This window comes from Rhinopithecus bieti, unplaced genomic scaffold, assembly GCF_001698545.2.
Source record: "Rhinopithecus bieti isolate Rb0 unplaced genomic scaffold, ASM169854v2 scaffold_6439, whole genome shotgun sequence".
In the NCBI taxonomy this organism is placed as follows: Eukaryota; Metazoa; Chordata; class Mammalia; order Primates; family Cercopithecidae; genus Rhinopithecus; species Rhinopithecus bieti.
The window spans coordinates 517009-542606 of NW_016805421.1; the positions used below are offsets into that span (position 1 = coordinate 517009).

Below are 25598 nucleotides of genomic sequence, written 5' to 3' on the forward strand. Positions count from 1 at the left end.
GGTGCTTAAAATGAGAGAAATGCGATAATATGTAATTTTCCCTTGAAGTCAGAAAGGTTAGATGTCATTCTGCTTTCTGCTTGTTATTGTAAGCCATTCAATTTATTTCTTCAACTGAATATCTTCAGTGTTTCCTCCAACTTCAAAAACTGTACAAGCTTGATCTTTCAAGACTTAGTTCAGTGCTACGCACAATGCTGGTTCACACCAAATGTAAGTTCTGAATCTTCGTATCAAGTCCAGGAGACAAAACTTGGGAACTACATCACTATGTCTGCTGTTTAGTTCACCTGAACTTTTTATTAACAAACTTTCCAAATGAAAGAAAAGCAAGTTCCCCATTTATGAAACTGGTACTTTCTAGCATAAACTAAATGACCAAAACAGAACAAAACAAAACAAAAACCCATTATGATAATATCAAGGTATAGCAACCAGTTTACAGCATAGGTTAATTTGGGTTGTTAAAATTTCATTAACTTAAGGCATAATCCACAGAAAAGAAAAATGTACATATTTAAAAAGTTGGCTGGGTGCAGTGCCTCAAGCCTGTAATCTCAGGCACTTTGGGAGGGCCAAGGGCAGGTAGATTGTCTGAGTTCAGGAAATCAGACCCACCCCGGGCACATATGGTGAAACCCTGTTCTACCAAAAAATACAAAAAATCAGCTTGCATGGTGGCATGCATCTGTAGTCCCAGCTTTACATTGGGGAGGCTGGGAGATGGGAGGATTAGTTTGAGGCCTGGGAGCAGAGGTTGCAGTGAGCTGAAATGGTGCACTGTACTCACCCTGACATGACAGATACCCGTTCAAAAAAATAAATACATAAAACAAAAATTTTTTCAATATACAAACCCAGTTAGCAATTAAACTTCTAAGATAGACTTCTTTTAATTGTCACATGAAAATCCATAGAAAATTCTATCTTCTTCTTAAATTGATAGATCATAGACAATCAAAATACAAGAAACAAGATGCGGAATCTTAAACATTTTTTCAAGAAAAAAGTCCCATTTTAATTTGAATTAATTAAATTGTTTATGAAAATACTGCCCCCTTTCTAAATTACACTTTCTAAGATTAATTGCCTATGTTTATGATGTAAAATGTGTTTAAAAAAATCTGTAAAATTACAACTCATTTTATATGGTTATATAATAATATAAAAGATTTACAATAATAAAATAGTAAACAGGTTTTAACTTATACAGACCTCATGTAGACACCGTTTCTTTGTGAATATATTTTTGATAAAGGTTTCCTGAATTTCTTCCTGCTTCACCAAATACTGCCAAAGCCTCTTCACAGACAGTGCCAGATGGTGTTTGGATCTACAGAGAGAGACAGCAAATTTAATTATAAACTTCAGAAATTTCTGATTAACTTGATAACAATTCCTTGGTGCCATATAAATGTTTATTATAATAAGTTAACTGCAATCAGACTATATGATTGGAGGCAGATTATATCGCCAAGCTTTTCCTTAAAGGATAAGATAGTACATAATTTAGGCTTTGTGGACCATACGGTCTCTGCCACAACTACTCAAGTCTGATATTGTACAGGTAAAGTATCCCTTATCTAAAATGCTTGGGACCAGAAGTATTTTGAATTTCATCTATTTTCAGATTTAGAAATATCTGAATATATATGTCTAAACTAAAAATTCATTTATGTTTCATATACATCTTACATGCATAATCTGAAGGTAAGAAATTATATATATACATACATACACACGTGTGTGTGTGTGTGTAGATATATATATATATACGTATTTTTTTTTTTTTTTTTAGATGGAATCCCAGTCTTTGGCCCAGACTGCAGTGCAATAAGGTGATCTTGGCTCACTGCAACCTCCACCTCCCAGGTTCAAGTGATTCTCCTGTTTCAGCCTCCTGAGTAGCTGGGATTACAGGCACCTGCCACCACGCCCAGCTAATTTTTGTATTTTTAGTAGAGATAGGGTTTCACTATGTTGGCAGGCTGGTCTTGAACTCCTGACCTCAGGTGATCCACCCACTTCAGCCTTCCAAAGTGCTGGGATTACAGGCAGTGAAGGTGAGAAATTATATTTTTAATAATTATATGCATGAAACAAAGTTTGTGTTAAATACTTACATGTGGCATTTTCTACTTACAGCATCATGTTGGTACTCAAAAAAGTTTGAATTTTGGAACATTTCAGAACTGAATTAGGGACTGTCAACTTCCAGTGGGAAAGCAACCACTGGCAATATGCAAAATTGAGAGCATTTATGGCTATAATTCAATAAAACTTTATTTAAAGAAGCATGGAGAGGTCTGGATTTCACCTGTGGGGATGGCCCTAGTTTGTTGATCCCTAGCCTAAGGTCATAGGATCTAACAAAAGTAGGTATGCTTTACCAAAATCTCTGGGACATAGCTAAGGCAGTATTAAGAGGAAATTCATAGCACTAAATGTCCACATCAAAAAGTTAGAAAGATCTCAAATTAATAACCTAACATCATAATGGAAAATATCAGAGAAGCAAGAACAAAGAAACCCCAAAGCTAGTAGAAGATAAAAAAATAACAAAAATCAGAGATGAACTGAAAGAAATTGAGACACACAAAACCATTCAAAAGATCAACGAATCCAGGAGTTGGTCTTTTGAAAAAATTAGTAAGACAGAGAGACTGCGAGCTAGACTAATAAAGAAGAAAAGAGAGATCCAAATAAACACAATTAGAAATGACCAAGGGGATGTAACCACTGACCCCACAGAAATAAAAATAACCATCAGAAACTACTATGGGCACCTCTATGCACACAGACTACAAAACCTACAAGAGATGGATAAATTCCTGGACACATATACTCTCCCAAGACTGAACCTGGAAGAAATGATTCCCTGACTAAACTAATAATGAGCTCTGAAATTCAATCAGTAATGAATAGCATACCAACCAAAAAAAGCACAGAACCAGATGGATTAACAGCCAAATTCTACCAAATGTACAAAGAAAAGCTGGTACCATGCCTACTAAAACTACTCCAAAAATCGAGGAGGTGGAACTCCTCCACACCTAATTCTATGAAGTCAACATTATCCTGATACCAAAACCTGCAGAGACACAACAAAAAAAGAAAACTTCAAACCAATATCCTTGATGAATGTCAACACAAATATCCTCAACAAAATACTTGCAAACCAAACCCAGCAGCACAACAAAAAGCTAATTCACCATGATCAAGTAGGCTTAATTCCCAGGATCCAAGTTTGGTTCAACATATGCAAATCAATAAATGTGATAAATCATATAAACAGAACTAAAGACAAAAATCACATAATTATATCAGAAAAAGCTTCTGATAAAATTCAACATCAATCCATGTAAAAACTCCCAGTAAACTAGGTATTGAAAGAACATACTTCAAAATAGTAAGAGCCATCTATGACAAACCCACAGTCAACATCATACTGAATGGGCAAAAGCAGGAAGCATTCTCCTTGAAAATAAACACAAGACAAGGATGCTCTCTCTCACCACTCCCATTCAATCTAGTATTCAAAGTCCTGACCAGAGCAATCAGGAAAGAGAAAGAAATAAAAGGCATCCATATAGGAAGAGAGGAAGTAAAACTATGCCTGTTTGTAGATGACATGATTCTGTATCTAGAAAACACCATGTCTCAGCCCCAAAACTCCTAGATCTGATAAACAACTTAGCAAAGTTTCAGAATACAAAAATCATTGTACAAGAAATCACCAGCATTCTTATACAAAACAACTAAGATGACAGCCAAATCAAGAAGGCAGCCCCATTCACAACTGCCACAAAAAGAATAAAATACCTAGAAATACAGCTAACCAGGAGGTGAAAGATCTCTACAATGAGAATTACAAAACACTGCTCAAAGAAATCACATAAGACACAAACAAATGGAAGAAACATCCCATGTTCATGGAGAAGAAGAATCAATATCATTAAAGTGGATATACTGTCCAAAGCAATTTACAGATTCAATGCCATTCCTAACAAACCACCAACATTATTCACAGAACTAGAGAAATCTATTTTAAAATTAGTATGGAACAAAAAAATAGAGCCTGAATAGCAATGCAATCCTAAGCAAAAGGAACAAAACTGGAATCACATTACCTGATTTTGAAGTATACTACAAAAATACAGTAACCAAACGGAAAAGTATTGCTACAAAAACAGGCACATTGACCACTGGAACACAATAGAGAACTGGAAAATAAGGTGACACACCTCTGGCCATCTGATCTTCAACAAAGCTGACAAAAACAAGCAATTAAGAAAAGACTGCCTATTCTATAAATGGTGCTGGGATAACCGGCTAGCCAAATGCAGAAGATTGAAACTGAACCCCTTCCTTGCAACATACACAAAAATCAACTCAAGATGGATTAAAGACTTACATATTAAACCAAAAGTTATAAAAGTTTTGGCAGACAACCTAGGCAATACCACCCTGGACATAGGAACAGGCAAAGATTTTATGACAAGGACCCCAAAAGGAATTGCAATAAAAGTAAAAATTGACAAATAGGATCTAATTAAACTTAAGAGCTTCTGCACAACAAAAGAAACTATCAACAGAGTAAACAGACAACCTAAAGAATGGCAGAAAATATTTTCAAACTATGTACCTGACAAAGGTCTAACATCCAGCATCTATAATGAACTTCAACTGATGTACAAAAGAAAAGCAAACAACACCATTAAAAAATGGGCAAAGGACAAGAACAGACACTTTGCAAAAGAAGACGTACATGCCAATGAGCATAAGAAAAAAGCTCAATATCACTGATCATTTGAGAAAGCAAATCAAAAGCACAATGAGACACCATCTCACACCAGTCAGAATGGCTATCATTAAAAAATAACAGATTATTTATAAAAAATAACAGATGCTGGGAAGGTTGCAGAGAAAAGGGAACACTTATGCACTGTCAGTGGCAGTGTAAGTTACTTCAACCACTGTGGAAAGCAGTATGGCGATTCCTCAAAGAGCTAAAAATGCAACTATCATTTGACCCAGCAATCCCATTACTGGGTATATACCTAGGGTAATATAAATCATTCTACCATAAAAGACACATGCACACAAGTGTTTGCTGCAGCATTATTCACAATAGCAAAGACATAGAACGAACCTAAATGCTCATCAGTGACAGACCGGTTAAGGAAATGTGGTACAGATACAAGAAATACTATGCAGCCATAAAAAAGAATGAGATAGTATCTTTTGCAAGAACATGGATGGAGCTGGAGGTTACTATCCTTAGTAAACTAGCACAAGAACAGAAAACCAAATACTGTATGTTCTCACTTAAAAGTGGGAGCTAAATGTTGAGAACTCGTGAACACAAAGAAGGGAACAACAGACAGTGGGGTCTACTTGAGGGGGGAGGGGGGAGGAGAAAGAGGATCAGAAAAAATAACTATTGGGGGCCAGGCATGGTGGCTCACAGCTGAAATCCCAGCACTCTGGGGGGCTGTGGCAGGTGGGCTGCTTGAGCACAGGAGTTTGAGACCAGTCTGAGTAACAAGGTGAATCTACAAAAAATACAAAAAATACAAAAAATACGTCTCTACAAAAAATACAAAAAATTAGTTGGGCATGGTGTTGCATGCCTGTGATCCCAGCTACTCAGGAGGCCGACACAGGATGATCATTTGTGCCCAGGAAGTGAAGGCTGCAGTGAACTGTTATCATGCCAATGCACTCCAGCCTGGTTAACAGAGCAAGACTTTGTCTCCAAAAAAGGAAAAATAACTACTGGGTACCAGGCTTAGTACCACCTGAGTGATGAAATAATCTATAGAACAAATCCTCACGAGTTTATTTCTGAGTTCTCTATTTTGTTCCACTGGTCTATTTGTCTATTTTTGTACCAGTACCATGCTGTTTTGGTTACTGTTGCTTTGTAGTATAGTTTGAAGTCAGGTAATGTGATGCCTTGTTCTTTTTGCTTAGGATTGCTTTGGCTAGTCCAGCTCTCTATTAGTTCTATGTGAAATTTAGAATAGTTTTTTCCTAATGCTGTTAAGTACGATGTTGGTAATTTGACAGGAATTGTGCTGAATCTGTTGACTGTTGCTTAGTGCTATAAACTTTCCTCTTAACACTTCTGTAACCAGCTATTTTCTATAACCTGCTCTAGCACTGCTCTAGAGCAGGCATCAATAAACTATGGCTCACAGTCCAAATCTAGCCTACCTACCATTTTAAGAAATAACGTTTATTGGACAACAACTGAATTTATTTCTGTACATGTTGTCTATGGTGGCTTTTACTCTACATTGGCAGGGTTGAGCAGTTATGACAAGAATGTGCAGCCCAAAAAGTAAAACTCCTATCTTAAAAACAGTATTCAGGGTGGGTGTGGTGGCTCACGCCTGTAATCCCAGCACTTTGGGAGGCCGAGGCGGGTGCATCACCTGAGGTCGGGAGTTTGAGACCAGCCTGGCCAACATGGTAAAACCCCATTTCCACTAAAAATACAAAAATTAACCAGGCATGGTGGCGGGCTCCTGTAATCCCAGCTATTCAGGAGACTGAAGCAGGATAATCGCTTGAACCCAGGAGGCAGAGGCTGCAGTGAGCTAAGATTGTGCCATTGCACTCCAGCCTGGATGACAGAGTGAGATGTCATCTCAAAAAACAAACAAACAAAAAAACCCAAACAATATTCATAAGAAAACCTACTTGAAAGGAGTGTTTGTAGGTTCCAGTAAAGCTTTGTGGCGAAGAATTGCAGGACCTGCAGACAAACTCTCTTCAGAGGTATGACTTGCGATATAATTTTGAGGTGGCCCACCATGGATTTCAAGTCGTCGGAGAAGAACTTGTTCCCAACATTGAAGAGTTTTTAGAACCGCATGACAAAGAGGTGAACTAACTGGAAGCTCTAAAATGGGAACAATGACTCATATTAATCTTATGCAGTAAAATGCCATATTCAATTTTAAGGAAGACTGAAATGAGAGCGGGGAGAACGGATGCAGGAAAAAAAAAAAGACTGAGATTAAATATTAACATACACTTTGGCAGGGAAGATGTGCAAGGTGAGATGGGCAAAGAAACCCAGAGGATTACAAAAGGTATGCCGTAAATCTGTGTAAGTATTTCAACATTACTGCTTCTGACTTTAATATTACAAGAAAAATGTATCTGAAGATTTTGAAAATATGTATGTGGGGAAAATTAATTGCTTTAAATCAAACTTGTCCAACCCATGGCCCACAGGCTGCATGCGGCCCAGACAGCTTTGAATGAAGCCCAACACAAATCCGTAAACTTTCTTAAAACATTATGAAATTTGTGATTTTTCTTTTAAGCTCATCATCTGTTGTTAGTATGAATGTATTTCATGTGTGGCCCAAGGCAATTATTCTTCCTCTGTGGCCCAGAGAAGCCAAAAGATTGGACACCCCTGCTTTAATTTGTATCAGACTAATTTCTGTATGGCATATAACTCTTATTTAAGAGCTATAGAAAATGAAAACAAAACATAAAGTTAAAATTAAATAATACTTGCCATGGAACTCAGCACTTTGCAATTCTGCCCATCTGTACTCTGGAGTCCTGATCTCACTTTCAACTTTTAGTTATTCCTTCTACTTACCTCTCTATATCTAAATAACATGCTTAATACTTAATTTTTCAATTTCAGAAATGATCTACTGACTTACTACTATGGCATGAGAATAAACTCCTCTGTCATCATTATGATAGAGTCTCATAAAAATATTTGGTTAAATTGGTATTTTTGTGTTTACTGTATCATATATACAGAACTATAGTTCATAGCAGAATCACTTAGTATGTTATCACGCCCCTTTCTTTCCTGTACAATCTTTTCCTCCTTTGAAGTTAATAATTGCTAGCTTTCGCATTTGCTTAGTTTTCTCTCCATTGTAAAATCCCTTAACACTTGGCTAGAGTATAAATAGAATCTCAATATAGTCAATCCTATCACGTTCAGTGCCCTTGATTTCTTGGATGTTGCCCTCCTCATGCACCTAACATAACAGTATGACAGATACATTTACAGATAGTTGGTTTAGTTAAAAGAAATCTAACTTCTATAACAGGATGTCACTAAACTTTTCCCCCACTCCAGAAAAACAAACACACAAACAAAAAAAACAAGTAGTAAGTCAAAAGCTATGGTACCATGAGTTCAAGTGGAGCTATTTATTACCTGCAAGATCATGACCTGCAAAGGGATAAAAAGTCTTCAAATTGTTGAGCACCAATTGCACCATTGCCAACCGCATCAAGGACCAACTAAAAATAAAGCAACAATGGATCTGTTAAAAATTTCTATAGGAATTTAGAAGAGTATACTACCCTTTGATTCAACAAATTCCACTATTAGGAATCAACCTGAATATACCCCTCTACGAAAACAAAATAATATACACATCCAGTTAGTCGTGTCAGCATTATCTACAATAGCAGAAGTGCAGAAATAACCAAAATTATCCATGACGAGAGTACTCGTTGAATAACTATTTTTGACCTAAGGAATATTAGGGTAACCATAAGAAGGAATGAAGAAGGATCTCTAAATGTTAATATGGAGTAAGTTTTCGTATGTAGTAACAAATAAAAAGCAGGTAGCAGAACACTATATGTAGTATGCTACCCTCTGCAAGAAATCAGGGGGAATAAGTTTGGACAGATGCTTTTGCTTATTTGCAAACAGAAGGATAAACAAGAAGCTAATAAAAGTGATTTGCTGTAGAGGATGTGCAGAAGAAATTGGATAGAGTAAATAGAAGCTTAAGTAAAACTTGTGATTTCACATTTTTATATAGTTTGATTTAAAAAAAGTCAGCTTCTCTTTTATTTCAAGTGGAACATATTTATTTCTTAAAAGATTGAATTTTAGTTATTTTTTAACAGTGGTAAAATACAAAACATAAAATTTACCATTTTGGCCATTTTAAGTTTATAGTTCAGGGGCATTAAGTACATTCACATTGCTGTGCAATCACCATCACTATCCAATTCCAGAATTCTTTTCTTCTTGCAAAACTGAAACTGAAAATTCATTCCCCATTCTCCCCCCACCGCCAGCCCTTGAAAACCACTATTTTATTTTTAGTCTTTATGTATTTCACGATTCTAGGTACCTCATATAAGTGAAATCACATACTATAACCCTTTCTGTGACTGATTTATGTCACTTAGCATTATATCCATGTTGTAGCATGTGTCAGAATTTCCTTCCTAATTAGGGCTGAATAATACTCCACTGAGTGTACATAGCACATTTTGTTTAGTAATTCATCTGTTAAAACACACTTGATTGTTTCTTCCCCTCAGTTACTGTAACTAATGCTGCTAAGAACATGGGGAGTACAAATATCTGTTTCAGTCCCTGTTTTCAATATTTTCAGGTATATATACATAGTGGAAAGGCTGGATCATATGTTAATTTTATTTTTAATTTTTTAAGGAACCAGTTTTTCACAGTTGTTTTACTGTTTTCACAGTTGCTGCACCATTTTACATTCTCACCAAAAGTGCACAAAGATTCCAATTTCTCCTCCTCCTTGCCAGCACTGTTACTTTTTTTTTGTAGCCATCCTAACGCATATGAGATGTTGTCTCATTGGGAAACTGATCTGCATTTCTCTAATGATTAATGATATTGAGCATCTTTTCATATGCTTATTGGCCATTTTCACATCATCTTTGGAGAAATGTCTATTCAAGTCCTTTGTTCATTAACATTTTTTTTTTTTTTTAGAAATACAGATGGGGTTTTGCCATGTTGTCTGGGCTGATCTTGAACTCCTGGGTTCATGTGATCTGACCACCTTGGCCTCCCAAAGTGCTGGGATTACAGGTATAGGCCATCATGCCCAGCCCTTTGTTCATTTTTTAAATTATTTGTCTTTTTGTTGTTGAGTTGTGCAGTTTGACTTTTAAATGATTTATATACTGAAAAAGTAAAATTCATTCAGCAGGGGGGAAAAAACCCTCAATAAACCAGGAAGTAAAAAATCTCATAGTAACTTTTAAATAAAGAATGACTTCAATGTCCTCATATATTTATTTCTTTTGGAAAATTTACATTTTTTTATCACACCATTAACATACCATGTTTTAGTAAAACATATATATGTTTTAGATGTAAACATATCAACAGAGACAAGATAATATTCTATCGTTCATGAATGTAAGAATAACGCAGTACTGGAGCTAGAGGTGAGCATTTAGAACATTTACAGAGTACTTTTTGAAGATAGTGCCTATTGATATCTTACAGTACTAGTGTTCTACTGAAAATACTTTATATTTTCTAGACTAAAACAGTAGAACTTGTTTATGTTAGAGCCCAAAATGCAAGGTATAATCTTGGAGCAAGATTTGTGAGGAATGATGCAAATTACGGATAGTCCATTAATGGACAAACGAAGATATGTGATAAATTATTGTTAAGGAAAGGAATTTAACAATTTCAACTAAAGAAATCTGAGTTATAATGTGTTATAAAGTCAACATAGAAATTATTGTTAAGGAAAGGAATTTAACAATTTCAACTAAAGAAATCTGGGTTATAATGTGTTATAAAGTCAACAAGCTATTAATTTCACCTCACATGTGTTTTTTCAAAAATATTATTTATGTAAACCATGATTTTTAAAAAGAAATTTAAAATAAAATATTCCATACCTATATGAATTTGAATTAGAATGCTCCTGGAGATGGAAATCTGATGCTAAAACATCATCATCATCATCATCATCATCATCATCACTTCCCAGACTCTCCTCTGAATCATATTCAGCTCTACTTTGAGAAGGGGGTAGAAAAGGCTAAAATAAAGGAATCATGAAATTTATCAGCCAAATATCTAATTTAATACATTCAAACATATAGTCTAACAGTAATAACTCATCTCATTTGCAGATACTTCATTATAAGAGAGGTAAGTAACTATTATCTTACCATCCTATGCCTTTGACATCACTTGATACAATTCCATTATTTATTCATCCATTCAACAAAAATTTATTAAGTATCCACTGTGCAGCAAGAATTCTACCTGATTTAAGAATTTTTAAGACAGATACAATCACCACCCTCATTTACGTTTTATATGTTAGTGGAAAAAATAGCAAATAACAGAAAACTAAATACAACTTGTATTACGTGCTACAAAGAAAAGAAATGGAGAATAAGGAGAATTGAGATAAGGTGATCATGGAAGTCCTCTTTGAAAAGTATGAGAGGCCAGGTGCGGTGGCTCACGCCTGTAATCCCAGCACTTTGGGAGGCCGAGGCGGGCGGATCACAAGTTCAGGAGATTGAGACCATCCTGGTGAACACGGTGAAACCCCGTTTCTACTAAAAATACAAAAAATTAGCTGGGCGTGGTGGCGGGCACCTGTAGTCCCAGCTACTTGAGAGGCTGAGGCAGGAGAATGGTGTGAACTGGGAGGCGGAGGTTGCAGTGAGCCGAGATCGCACCACTGCACGCCAGCCTGGGCGACAGAGCCAAACTTTGGTTCAAAAAAAAAAAAAAAAGGCCGGGCGCGGTGGCTCAACATGTAATCCCAGCACTTTGGGAGGGTCCGAGATGGGTGGATCCATGAGGGTCAGGAGTCGAGACCACCTGGCTAACACTGAAACCCCGTCTGCTACTAAAACATACAAAACTAGGGACAGGCGACCGGTTGTGGGGCTGGTGTCCCAGGACTACTCGGGAGCCTGAGGCAGCGAGAATGGCGTAAACCGGGAGGCGAGAGGTTGCAGTGAGGCTTAGATCCCGCCACTGCACTCCCAGCCCGGGCGACAGAGTGACATACGTCTCAAAAAAAAAAAAAAAAAAAAAAAAAAAGAAAAAAAAAAAAAGAAAAAAGAAAAGTATGAGAACTAAAGGACAGGAAGGAACAAACCATACAACAAGAGGGAAGAAAAGTATTTTAGACAGTGGAAAAAGAATGCAGAAAGAGTTTGGGAAAGAGTTTGGTTTGAAAATAGTATTTTGATCGAGTCTGCTAAGCAGAAAGATAAATGTTGGGAGAAAGATTGGAGAGAATAGCAAATGACAGCTCAGACGGGGTCTCACAGGCCATGGTAAAGGAATGTAAGGGAATGCCACCAATAAGTTGTAGGTAGAAGACAGCTTCTGAGATTTGTATGCTAAGTATATCATTACGATCACTCTTTTATGAGAGAAAAGCTAAATGGCAAGAGTAGAATTGAAGACATCACTAACTAAAACAGGAGTTGGCAGCTTGGATATAGGTGGTTAGTAATGAAGCTGGAGAAAAATAGTAGATTCAAGACCTATTTTGGAGAAAGCACCGACAGATGTGCTGATAGATTTGGAGAGCAAGAGAAGGTGGGGGAAAAACAAATGATTCCCAGGGTTTTGGCTTGAGCAACTATAAGGATGAATATATAATTTCATAAAATGGAAAGACTGGGTATGAGAGGGAAGGTTTTGGGGAAAATCGATATAAAATGTCCAAATCACGAAGAAGACCAACATTCATGGGTCAAATAGAAGAGGAAGGATGAAGAAAGAAGATTATGAAGGAATAAATAGTAAGTTTAAGAAAAAAAGCTACAAGAGACTGGCATCAAGAGAAAAGGAGAGAAAAGCATTTCAAGGCAGGAGTAGTGAAGAATGTTGAATGATGCTAAGAAGACAGATAAGAAAATAATTAAAAAGTTTCCACTATACTTGACATGGATATCACCTGAATCTCAACAACAGCAGTTTTAATGGGTGTAACTGGGTCAGAAAGTTATATGCTAAGTAAGTATGAAAGGGAAATAAGGCAGTAGAAAGCACATGTGTCTATAGTTTTGAAAAGCTGAATGTGAACGGGAAAAATGGGATAGCAGCTGGAAAAAATTTCAGGGTCAAAGCAGGGGTTTGGGATGGGAGATACTAAAGCACATTTCTGTCTTGATGTGCAGGATTCGACAGAGAGGAAGAGAACTGAAAACGCAGGGGAGAGTAGAGAAGAAAGGAAAGAATGCGATTCAGAGTAGCACTCGAGAAAATGGTCTTTGATAGAAAGACTCTTCCTCCATCGTAACAGGAGGGAATAAGCCAGGAACAAATGTCATTGATCTGTAACTTTAAATTGGGATGATGAAAAAGTTTTGTCTGATTCTATCTTTCTCAGTGACTTACAAGGTGAGGTCATCAATTAAGAGTGAGGATAGGATGGAAGGGGAGATGCGGGAAATTTGAAAAAAAGGTTGTAAAACCTTGGAAGACCAACAAAGAAACATAGCAGGGAGAGTGGGACTTCTGGAACAGCTAAGTAAACAGCTTGGTAAGTCCTTTCTCCAAAAAGCAACAATAAAATTGAACAAAGTTGTAGAAAACAACCAATGGTTGACCCATGCATATAACACATAGAGAAGTATTTATTTAAAAAAATCTATGGGATTTGATCTGGGTAAAACAGTGAGAACTTGGTCAGGAGCTGTTCCCATTCTACCCCAATATCTGTGGTGTAGGTGTTCCACCAGCGTCAGCAGGGCAGGCTGTGAAGACTAGAGTTCTGATGCCCTGCCAGAGGGGATTGTCTTTAAAATTCTAGGCCCATAGGCATTATCAAAAGTAACAGAGATCTCAGGAGCAAACAATTAGGGAAGGTAACATCTCAACTACTTTGAAGTTGTGATATTGACTGGGTGTAAGGGCAGACCCTAGACATTTAACAAAAAGATTCAGAAACAAGACAGCTAAAGAAGGCCTTGCTAACCAACAATCCTATATCCAGCGAAACTCTCCTTCAAAATATAGAAGTGAAATAAAGATATTCCTAGATAAATGAAGTGCTTAATAAATATTTGTTGAATATATGAATAAATAAATCACTCAAAAAAGGGCAGTGAGGAACAAGGAGACACAAACTCCTTTCATTACCCTTAAGCATGTAGGATATGAGAAAAATAAAAGCCATAGCTTAGTAGGCCTGGGAGACTTTTGTCACTAGAGAACAGTTAGAGTTAGATGTCAATTTGTGCAGGAGAACGTCTGGAAATTGAGAATGTGAGGGATGTGGCTGATGACACAAAAAGTGAAAGATACTTATATAGGCAGTCCTTGTTTTGCACAATATTGCATGAGTATAAAAACGACCATGCATGCAGAAACTATACAGAGCAATAATAATCAATGGGAAAAATTACAAATGTTTTGTGACCTTTAAAAACATTTGTCAAAACACTAGAAACTCTTACCATCAGTTATAAATGAATAGAAAAAATTTTTTAAAATAAACTAATTTTAACATACTGTAATTAAAATATTAGGAATACAAAGAAATAACATGTTTTATTTCTTTGTAAAAAACTTATCAAGAGTAGCTTGAGTAACGATTGCCTTTTATCTCTGTAACTTAGGATATGAAGCAAGCATTTCTTCTGTGCCTTAAACAAACTGTCACACTTCTAAGATTTTATCAGCTTCCAACATACTGTTCTTTGCATTTTCAATGCTGTGAATCCCTTCAGTGTAAAGTTTTTTGGCAAGGTCACGATCTCTGAACATCTTCATCATTTTATCACAACTACTTTCTACATTTATAAGTTCACCTTCACTAAATTCCTCTGGCTGTACATCTAGAGTCTTTCAAATGGCAGCGTTGTCAACATACCCACAGTTGGCTATTTGTTCTCTAACTTCACTTATGTTCAACTTGAATGTCACTCTCAGTACTATCACTTTTTTTATGGATGCACTTTCATCTTAGGTGGCCACTTCCCTCTTCTGATTAAATCCAATTTTGTACTCTATCATACGGGTTTATCACAGGAGATGAAGCAAAACAACTGCATGCTTTGCTGTGTGTGAACTGAGTAACAGGTGCTGCATAATCAATCACTGAAAGACTTTAAAAGAACTGGTATGATTGGTCACTGATCAAAAAGTGCATATTTACATAGTGATTTCTAGACTAAAGTGCTAGCAGGGAAGTTTACTCATATTTAACATACTGTGGTAACGAATTTGAACAATGTTGTTGAGGGAATAACGTTACTTAACTAAACACTGGTAATTGAAATTTATGCATTTCAGGATAATGAAAGACTGCTGTAGTATAAAACAAAAAGTATATGGATGATAGATGACCACAGCACTTTGATTTCTTAATCACCATCAAGTACATTAACATGAGGGTGTTAAGCAAATTATCTTTTATCTTATAAAAATATAATAAAATACAAAAGTTATTGTTTAAAATGCAAACATCATAATTTACCAAAAAACTGCCTTAAAAACTCTATGAAATATGGTCAAAATATTCTAGGGTATATATTTTTGGAATGTAGCCTGATACTAACGAAAATTTTCTAAACCAAAGTGGGAAAACATTTGGAAGCACCAAAAATTATACTTATTTCTGATATTCTCATTTCTATTTGACTATGAAAATATTGATCTAGATAGCATTTTAATTACCTTAGCTATGAAATAGTCCCAGATACTGAGCTCAGGTGGGATGAACTTTTCTTTAACTGCCAGTGACTCCTGGCTTACTGGTGCTGAGGAAGGGGTCAGTGGGGCAGATTCTCTGCAAGACATTTTTGATGATCTAAAACGTTTGTTCTGTTTTTCTCCTTCTTCAACTAGTGAAGAAACTAATAAAAAGAAAATAAAACATTACTGAAGTACTATTTTCATTGCATTTATTTCACCTGTGTTTATATACGATCTAAGGTTAACTACAAATAAGCACGCACAAAAAAATAAGATTAAGATTATGAAAGTACACAGCAGGTAAGAAAATAAATAGAGGAAGACAGACATTTTTGTCTAGCAACCTCTGCATTTTCCTCAATTTGTCTCTCACTCTCTAAATGCTGACTTATCTGTTGTATGTGAAAGATAAAAGGATGTAATATCCACCCATAAATCAGTCCACAATGTAACTATGAACACGATAGGAAATTTCCAACGTCCTTCTACTTTGATTTTTTTAAAGATTACCATGGGATATCAGTGTTAATTAAAAGCAACAACTCTCTTCTGAGATTATTCGGTAATCATGTGGCCTTATATCTAAAACTATATTTTTCATTAGAAAATATAAACAAAATTCAGGCACCATAACTACTTAAACTGATTCAAACTTTTGGAAATGGCTCAGAGATAGAATTTTCTAGTCAATGGAATGATAAAGAAGAAAATAATGCAAACTTCTTTTATTTTGTGAACACTCTACAATTAGGCAGTATTTTTTTAGTATATTACCTCAGAATACTAAAGACATTAGCATTAAAAAAGTTATACACATCTTTAATCAACCTTGAGTTACAAAATGCAAATCACCAGTAGACAATCAAGGATTTTGCAAAGGCATGATCTAATATACAGGCAAACAATTCCACATTAAGGCACACCAATATTCTCCTTTAATGGTTCCAATGAGATTTTACTTACCTTCCAAAGGAAAGAAAATACTTGTGCTGTAATACAGTTTGGTTTTATTGTTTGAAGCGTCTCAGCTTGCAGACACAGCATGCACATGCATTATAACAAGCTATAGTCAAGCTGAGTTTAATATAGTAATTTGGTTATTTCAGAAAAGGGAAAGATGAATAAAATATTAGTATTCTAGGAGACTACTAAAAGTGGCATAAAAGATTACTTAATCTTTAAAATGATTTTAAAAGGAACTGTTAGATTAAACGTGTAAATTTTTTTCTTTGTTCTTACTAACATTTGATAATCAACAATCAAGTTTCCAGTATTACTGCTGCATACAATAACACACATTCTAAAACTTAAACAGTAGTTTACCAACTTCTCATCAAGCGAAAAGTGAGAACTATAGAGGTATTTTTTTACCTTTCAAAAACTTAACGCTAAGTTTTAAAGTAAATTTATCAATTTATAATTTGGCTTTAACATTACTATTTTGTCTTTTTTAAGAGATGGAGGTCTCCCTATGTTGCCTAGGCTGGATTTAATCCCTGGACTCAAGGGATACCCACAACTCAGACTCCTGAGTGGCTGGGACTACAGTCTGGTGCCACTGCACCTGGCTGTTTTTATGTTATTAAAAAGTATGTAAACCAAGAAGTATAGACAATCTCTGAAAAAAATAAAACGTACAATGTTAAATTAATAGATTTTTGCCAAGATTACTATGTCATAGTTTTCTTTTTTTCTTTTACTGACCCATTGGTAGATAAAATAGTTTTAAAAGTAAAACATAAGAGAGTTTTAAAGACAGAAAACACTTGAAACTACAAGCTGTGAATCCAGTCACATGACATGAAAATATTAACCACACTGGGAGGAGGAAACATTTAAAATTTACAGACTCAACACCAGGAAGTAGAAAACCACTTATTAAAACACTTTTTGGCTGGGTGTGGTGGCTCACGCCTGTAATCCCAGCACTTTGGGAGGCAGAGGTGGGCAGATAACCTGAGGTCAGGAGTTCGAGACCAGCCTGGCCAACATGGTGAAACCCTGACTTTACTAAAAATACAAAAATGAGCCAGGCGTGGTGGCGTGCGTCTGTAATCCCAGCTACTCAGGAGGCTGAGGCATGAGTATTGCTTGAACCTGGGAGGGGGAGGTTGCAGTGAGCCAAGATTATGCCTGGGCGACAGAGCAAGACTTCGTCTCAAACAACCACCACCACCACCACCACCACCACCACTATCCCCCTTTGCATGAAGCAGGACCAAAGGAAAAAAAAATGGCAGTTTTACAGTAATGAGCGTGTATTACTTTAGATGCTTTAACTAAAAGGACCTTAGCGATGTCACCCAGCAAACAAGAAATGACCTATGACTTGTCAATAGGGTAGTTACTCCCTCTTCTTTGTCCTCCAATTGTAGGAAGACTTAAGGCAATTTTATGCTTGAATCTTGTTAGGTCAGATTGGTTGTGAAGTTTAAGGGCACCAATTCAAACTATAGCTGCTGGGGTATTCAACTGGTTGTTTTTGAAAATGCTAATAATCAAATATCAAGAACATTTGCCACTCCTTGGGTGAAAACTAACTCTACTGTTCTATTATTATGGGAAAACAGCTATTTTATTAGTAACAGAAGAAAAAAATAGCATTAGGGAGAAATTAAGAGCAACTTGAATATAGAGTTTATGAATTTTAAGAGGTGTAAGGAGGCTAGAAAGTGACTGAAGAAAACTAAGGCATTCACAGGAAAACAGAATCATGTCCTGACATAAATTTAAAAAATAAGTTTCAGTTGCTTTCCCAGGAAGTACTTTTTAAAACAAAGTTTCCATGTCAAGACAGTAGGCTGTACAGACAAATATACCTTCCTTCCCTTAAGAATCCTTTCCTTACCCTCAGAATATCTGTAATGTGGTTTTCTAAGAATTATAAAAGTAACTCCCCAAAGAACCCAAAACAGAAATGGAGAAATGGTTAACAGGCTACACATAGGAAAGGGGAGGAGCAGAGGAATAAGACAACATTTCTTCCTATAAATTTTTCTGTACTACTAGACTCATTACCACACATATATATTGCTGTGATTAAAACTAAAATGTAAGGGGAAGGTGAAGTTAATATTTATTTTTCAGTTTATCATTTACAATCAGCACAACGAAATTAATATTCTGAACCTAGATTTAAATGTCGTTTCTTTAAAAACTGAACTTAGAGTTCAAGACCCGCCTGGGCAACAGGATGAAACCTAGTCTCTACAAAAAAACACAAAAATTAGCTGGGCATGGTGGCACATGCCTGTAGTCCCAGCTACTTGGGAGGATCACTTGAGCCCAGGAGATGGAGGGTGCAGTGAGCTGAGACCACACCATTGCACTCCAGCCTGGGCAACAGAACCAGATCCTGTCTCAACAACAAAACAAACAACAAAAAAACTGAACTTAAAGTAACCAGCAGGCCTCATTCTCTACTTCTTAATCTAAGGTATCCATATCCACAGAGCTATTCATGAGTTTGCCAGAGGATACACGAAGCTTCAGGAGAAACATTAGTCTGGACCTTCAAACTGAGCCCCAAAATATGGAAAAGATAAAAGCCATGTAAGTTTAAGGCAAAACAGATTTCAAATTTATTTCTTGCTTTCAGCAAAGCCAATTCAGTCTAAGTCCTCAGTCTCCTAAGAGGTATATATTAACCTTTCTTTATCTTCAGGTAAAAAGTGTGAGGACTACAAACGTACATGAACACTAAGTGTAAAACAAATCCTCAAAATTAAATGGAAAACGTGATTTTTCCAAGTAAACTTCAAAGATTCCAAAAATAAAAGGATTAAAGAAGCAATTAATTGAAGGTACTTCTTAATTCTCAAAGAATAAGATTAGTGATTGAAAAAAAAAGTCTGGCCAGGCACAGTGGATCATGCCTGTTAATCCCAGCACTTTGGGATGCTGAGGCAGGCAGCATGAGGCCAGGAGTTTGAGACCAGCCTGGCCAAAATGGCAAAACACCATCTCTACCAAAAATACAAAAATTAGCCAAGTGTCGTGGTGTGCACCTGTACTCCCAGCTGCTTGGGAGGCTGAGGTACAAGAATCACCTGAACCTGGAAGGCAGAGGTTGCAGTGAGCCAAGATCATGCCAGTGCACTCCAGCCTGGCTGACAGAGTGAGACTCGGTCTCAAAAAACAACAACAAAAAAAGTCTGGAATATGATACTATCCAGCTTTCAGAAAGACTGACCCTCAAAGTCTTCCTAGGATCATTACCATACACAGTATCTTGAACATGGCTCCATAAATATCTATAAAAATGAAATAATAAATATCTTAATAGAAAGTGATGATTGCTCTCCAAACCACAGAGCAAGGCAGTCTCCATGGTAGTTGGTGTACAAAACGATTCACTGGAATATGGAACGAAAATACCACAACTTCTATTTAGATTTATTTTTTGATAAATAGGGGGAAATGGCAGAAGGAGAAGTGAATGAGGTAGTGGAGAAGAAGAAAGGGACAGGGGAAGAAGTAGAGGGAAAGGAGAAGGGACAAGAAGAAAGGAGAGATGGGAGCAGGGGGACAGGAAAGCAGAGGAAAGAAGGGGAAGAAGGAAAGTAGTTAGGAGAAGAAACTAAATTTTGTCAATGTTTAACATCTGGATCAACAGCAGTAGACATAAATATACAAATATTGAGAATTTGGTCAAGCATGTTTTATGGATAAGGTAATGTATTCAAAAGCCTGAAGTCACTGCCCTAAAGTAGTACTTACTTTTCAAATACCCTGAATGCCACAATACGGTTCTGTATATAAGATTTCACCCAAACTCAACAAACTTATTGAAAATGTGAATGGACTATACACCCACAATGTAATATTCAGCCTTAAAAAGGAAGGAAATTCTGTTGTAAGCTACAACATGGATGAACATTATACTAGGTGAAATAAGCTAGTCACAGAAAGACAAAGCACTATATAATTCGACTTATATGAGGTATATAAAGTAATCAAATTCCTGGAAACAGAGTAGAATGGTGATTACCAGGGATTGTACGAAGTGGGCAAACTGTTTAATGGGTATAGTTTCAGATTCGCAAGACGAAAAAGTTCCGGAGATTTGTTTCACCACAATAGACTTACCACTAAACTATATATTTAAAAATGGCTCACTTGGTAAATTTTATATCATGTGTTTTTAGTCATGATAAAAAAATTAGAATGGAGAAAATATATTCAAGCCATTTTGCTGCAGGACTTAGGACTGCCAGAAATATTAGAAAACTGGGCTGAAGAGAGAGATCACATGATTGGTCTCAGTAAGGTACACAGAAATATTGAATGAAGCAGGGCATGGTGGCTCACACCTGTAATCCCAGCACTTTGGGAGGTTGAGGTGGGAAGATCACTTCAGTCCAGGAGTGCAAGACCAGCCTGGGTATAGTGAGACCTTGTTTCTACAAAAATAAAACTTAAAAACTTGACTAGGCTAATCAATGATGGCCTGCACCTGTAGTCCCAGCTACCTGGAGCGCTGAGGTGGAAGGATCACTTGAGCCCAAGAGGCCAAGGCTGCAATGAGCTGTGATCGCACCACTGCACTCAGCCTGGGCGACAGAGCAAGACCCTGCCTCAGAAAAAAAAAAGAAGAAGAAGAAAACATGAATGAGGGAGTCTAGGTCAGATAAATCAATGTTTTATTTCTTATAAGGTTAGTTTCTTCTTTTGTCATCAGGCTTTACCAGTGAAATAAAAGAATAATTACATGTAAAAATCTATATATGTACATTTCTTGGAGTTTCTTTTATCTTCTATGCTTTCTCTACTCTTATATAAAAATTTGCCTTCCTGAGTCATTTGTAAAATTAATGAATAGAATACTTTTTAAACTTTAAATTAAAATTTACATTTTATGGTCTTCAATGAAAAGTCTAACAAAAAAATGTACTCCTGGCCAGGCGTGCTGGCTCACACTTGTAATCCCAGCACTTTAGGAGGCCAAGGCAGGCGGATCACTGGTGGTGAGGAGTTTGAGAACAGCCTGGCCCGTCTCTACCAAAAACTACAAAAATCAGCCGGGTGTGGTGGTGCATGCCTGTAATCCCAGCTAATTGAGAGGCTGAGGTGGGAGAATCACTTGAACTCAGGAGGCGGAGGCTGCAGTGAGCTGAGACCACGCCACTGCACTCTAACCTGGACGACAGAATGAGACTGTCTCAAAAAGAAAAGAATAGAAAAAAAAAGTATTCCCTTCCACAGAATTAGTTACTTTGAAGTTCAGCAGTCTTTTAAAAGTTCCTTATAATAAACCACCAGTTAAATGTTTGGCATATTCAATTATATTTTAAATCACCTATTTTGTTTCATATTTTAATATGCTCAAGTCTTAGCTCTTCTGGTCAAGATATTTTGCCGTTTTGCTTATTTTGCTAAAGGAATGATAGCAATGATGTGATAATCATTGAATACTGAATATAGAACTTTTATTGTTATAAAATTTTATAAGAAAAGCAAAACATGGATTTTCTGATCTGTTTTAGCATAATAAGTCAGAAATAAACTTTATGTCTAGAATATCATTAGCAATCTCATAGTAAAAAATATATGACATGCTTACCACAAATAAAATATTTATTTTATATTTCCATTCCTCAACTTGGAGACATAAAAAAATCATTACTATGAATTTATCAAGATAGATAATTCACAGTTCATATAAATGCAAGTATCACAAAACAATAAAATTTCTTAAAATGTTTTATTTATAATATAGAATAAAAGCAAAAGTATGGATTTCTAACTGTTAGCAGAAAAGTAATTTTGGAAAATTGCTATTGCTTAGTTGGTTATCTTCTTTAAAATCGACCATAATAACAAAATAATTCAGAGCTCCATGAACATATACCTGCCCTAGAGTTTTAATTAGAAAAATCAAACTCTTCCATAATATATAAAGTGGAATTCACAAAAAAAATTTGATTAAAATTAATTCATGTACATTAACATTTTGTTAAGAATTTTGACCTGCCAGACTAGAATCTAATAAAAATCTATCATTTTCTTCAGTTATGAAGCTTAAGTTATCTTTAAATATTATGTTATTACAAGAATATGTTAAGTATATAATAGCTATATAGAATGAAATATAATCTAGTTCATGAGGCCATCATTGTAAAGAAAATTTAAATCCAAATTTATAACAGAACAAGGAAAACAAATGATGGCTTTCAAATTCCTCTCATAATACAGTACCGAAACTTATGGAACACTTTTTAGAAAACATGTTTAAGGGTATTTCATCTTCAATATACAATGTATTTCGTCTTCAATATACAATGTATTTCAACATACATGTATTTCACCTTCAATATACAATGCTTTGACACAGGTTTGAGTAGTCAGGAAGATGAAATATTCTAGATTTATCAGCTTTCACTGGCCAAATTTAAAAGATAAAAATTTTTAAATATACATTAATTTTAACCGGATTCAAGTCGACTTTTCTAAAATACACTGTTTTATTCCCTTGGTCAACAATGTATATTGAACATTACTTAATGCAATTAGACTCTTGGGACATCATAATTACGATTAGCAGTAATCCAAACACACAGAACTGATTACCTACAACCTAAAATTTATCAGGTTGCTGTCCTGCCTCGGCAAGTTTTCAGGGCAACATAATAATGCCTTTGAAAAACTGAGATTTCTGAACTTTATATTAAAAGCCAATGCTGCTAGTAGTTCCTTGTCTTGGTGGACTTTCTGTTCTGAAATTTTCTCTCTCTAGTTTTCAGTGGATCCCTACTCCATAGGACCTTCGCTTCTTTCCCTTTCTCTTTCTTCTTGCTCCTTTTCTTTTCTTTTTTGAGATGGAGTCTCGCTCTGTTGCCCAGGCTGGAGTGCAGTGGCACAATCTCAGCTTACTGCAACCTCCACCTCCCAGGTTCAAGCGATTCTCCTGCCTCAGCCTCCCCAGTAGCTCGATCTATAGGCGTGCGCCACCACACCCAGCTAATTTTTGTAGAGACAGTGTTTCACCTTGTTGGTCAGGCTGGTCTCAAACTCCTGACCTAGGTGATCTGCCCACCTAGGCCTCCCAGAATGCTGGGGTTACAGGTGTGAGCCACCACACCCAGCCTTCCTGCTCCTTTTCCAATTAGATCGGCTTTGAAACCAGCAGGCCTTTAGTTTTCATTATTCAGTGAATATATTCCTTTTTTTCTGGTTAGCAAATGGACAAATTGTACCATTCATGTTTTCTTTAAGTACTCCTTCAGTTACTTCCATGATTGTATTTAGAATACTTTCTGGGTACTCAAGGACAGATGAGCACCATATAACCTAGATACGACTCTATCTAGCCCTACCACTAAGTGAACAATATATTTTCAGTATTCCTTATTATTGATTGAGGCTAAACATATAGATGCAGATAATTTTAGGTCACTTTATTTTTTACTTGGGGTTAAATAAGTGGTAGGATACAGCTTATGAGGGACTTATAATGGCTCCCCAAAATAATTTATGTTATGGTATTTTTGCCTACAACCAACAACTAGACGGGTTAATAAGATTGGTGCAAAAGTAACTGTGGTTTTTGCCATTGCTTTTGCACCAACCTTATACAAAGATCAACCTGGACTTTCAGTCAGGTTCTTTACATACATCTGTGCTCAGAAAAATGGAAGAAATTGAGACCTGATGGCTAGTTAGTAAGAACGTATTTTCGTTTTCTTTTATGGATATCTGGACATTTCTTAGCAATAATTTACCCCTTTTTTAACATTTTACATCAACAAGATCAGAGTCTTAACAAATGAATTTTCTCAGAACATATTAAAACACGGTCAAAATTAATTTACCAATTTTAATTTAAAATTAAACTCAACAGAGCTGTGGATCTTACTTCCCTTGACTTTGAAAGTTTTCCTTAACTGAATTCAGATATCTCAAGTATAAATACAGTCCAAGGCAAATTTCATGTGAAATTAGTCCTTTAAAAAAATCTATACAAAAGCACAATAAACAACTTTTAAAAAACAGAAAAGGAATGTTACAAAACTAAAATACTTAATATTTTAATAAGCAAAGGTAAATCTGGCAAATAAGGTAAATTTGCATATGAAATCTGACGCGCATAAGAAGAAAAAGAAGAAGTAAATAAGTTTAATTTAAGGCAAATGGCAGGGACCAGAGAGATAAAACAGTCATCAAAGTAGTAAGTGAAGTGTGATAGGTGGATGAGTACTAGGCAGGATGGTATCAGGCTTCTGGAGAAGTCATGTTAGCATTCTACATATTCAATATTTTACAACAGCAAAAACTGTATTAGCCCCTAGATTTGTTCAAGGAAGCTAAGGGCCACGGCAGGGAAGATTATAAATTATCCCTCTGATGCCACTTATACTATTTCATAAGTACAATTTGTGGTTAGGTCAAATACTTTAAGAGACTCACGGTGAACTCTATGTCCCCAAACATTAACTGTAGTTGTTCTTAAAACCTGAAATTCCTTTAACAGGGAAGGCAAATATTCTATTCCAAATAGAGCAATAACAAAGTGCTTCTACTTGTAAAGCAGGGGTTGGCAAATTGCAATCCAAGAGATAAATAATGTTTTATTAGAACACAGCTATACTCATCTGTTTACAAATGGTCTATGGCTGCTTTTGTGCTACAAGGGCAGAACTAAATAGTTGTGAGATACCAAATGGACTCCAAAACCTAAAATATATATTTGCTTTTTTACAGAAAAAGCTGATTGAACTCTGCTGTAAGTTATAAACGGAATTTGCCTCATGGTAAGTATTATACATAAAGGAATTCCTGCCTGTTTTTTCTTGGTGGAAGAAAGAGGCAGGACCCAGACTAGAAAGTATGAGAGTCCTAGGTAACTGAAGAAACAATTTCAATTAAGGAGAGGAAGTAAAAGCTAGGCCATCATGATTTTTTGCTATATAGTCATGCAGGGCCACAGCTTAGTGGAAACTGCTTTTGAAAAGTATAATATATGCCAACATTGCTACTAATCACTTTTAAATATTTTAACAAGATAATAACTTTTCTAACTTCCTTTTAATATAGCTTCATCCAAAGAATATTGATCAATCATGGTATAGATTTTGGCAATAATTTTCTCCTAAATAATGAAGCCAAATTCAAGTTTTTCTTATTCTCT

General features: G+C 36.0%; 1 protein-coding gene across 1 annotated transcript in view; it reads right to left on the bottom strand.

Annotated features, from left to right (window-relative positions):
* DMXL1 (Dmx like 1) overlaps positions 1–25598 on the bottom strand; it is a 185310-nt gene that overhangs the window by 49272 nt on the left and 110440 nt on the right. Inside the window, 5 exon segments of the mRNA XM_017872341.1 lie at positions 1216–1333; positions 6709–6910; positions 8207–8292; positions 10693–10835; positions 15455–15633. Coding sequence (XP_017727830.1) covers positions 1216–1333; positions 6709–6910; positions 8207–8292; positions 10693–10835; positions 15455–15633 — 728 coding nt within the window.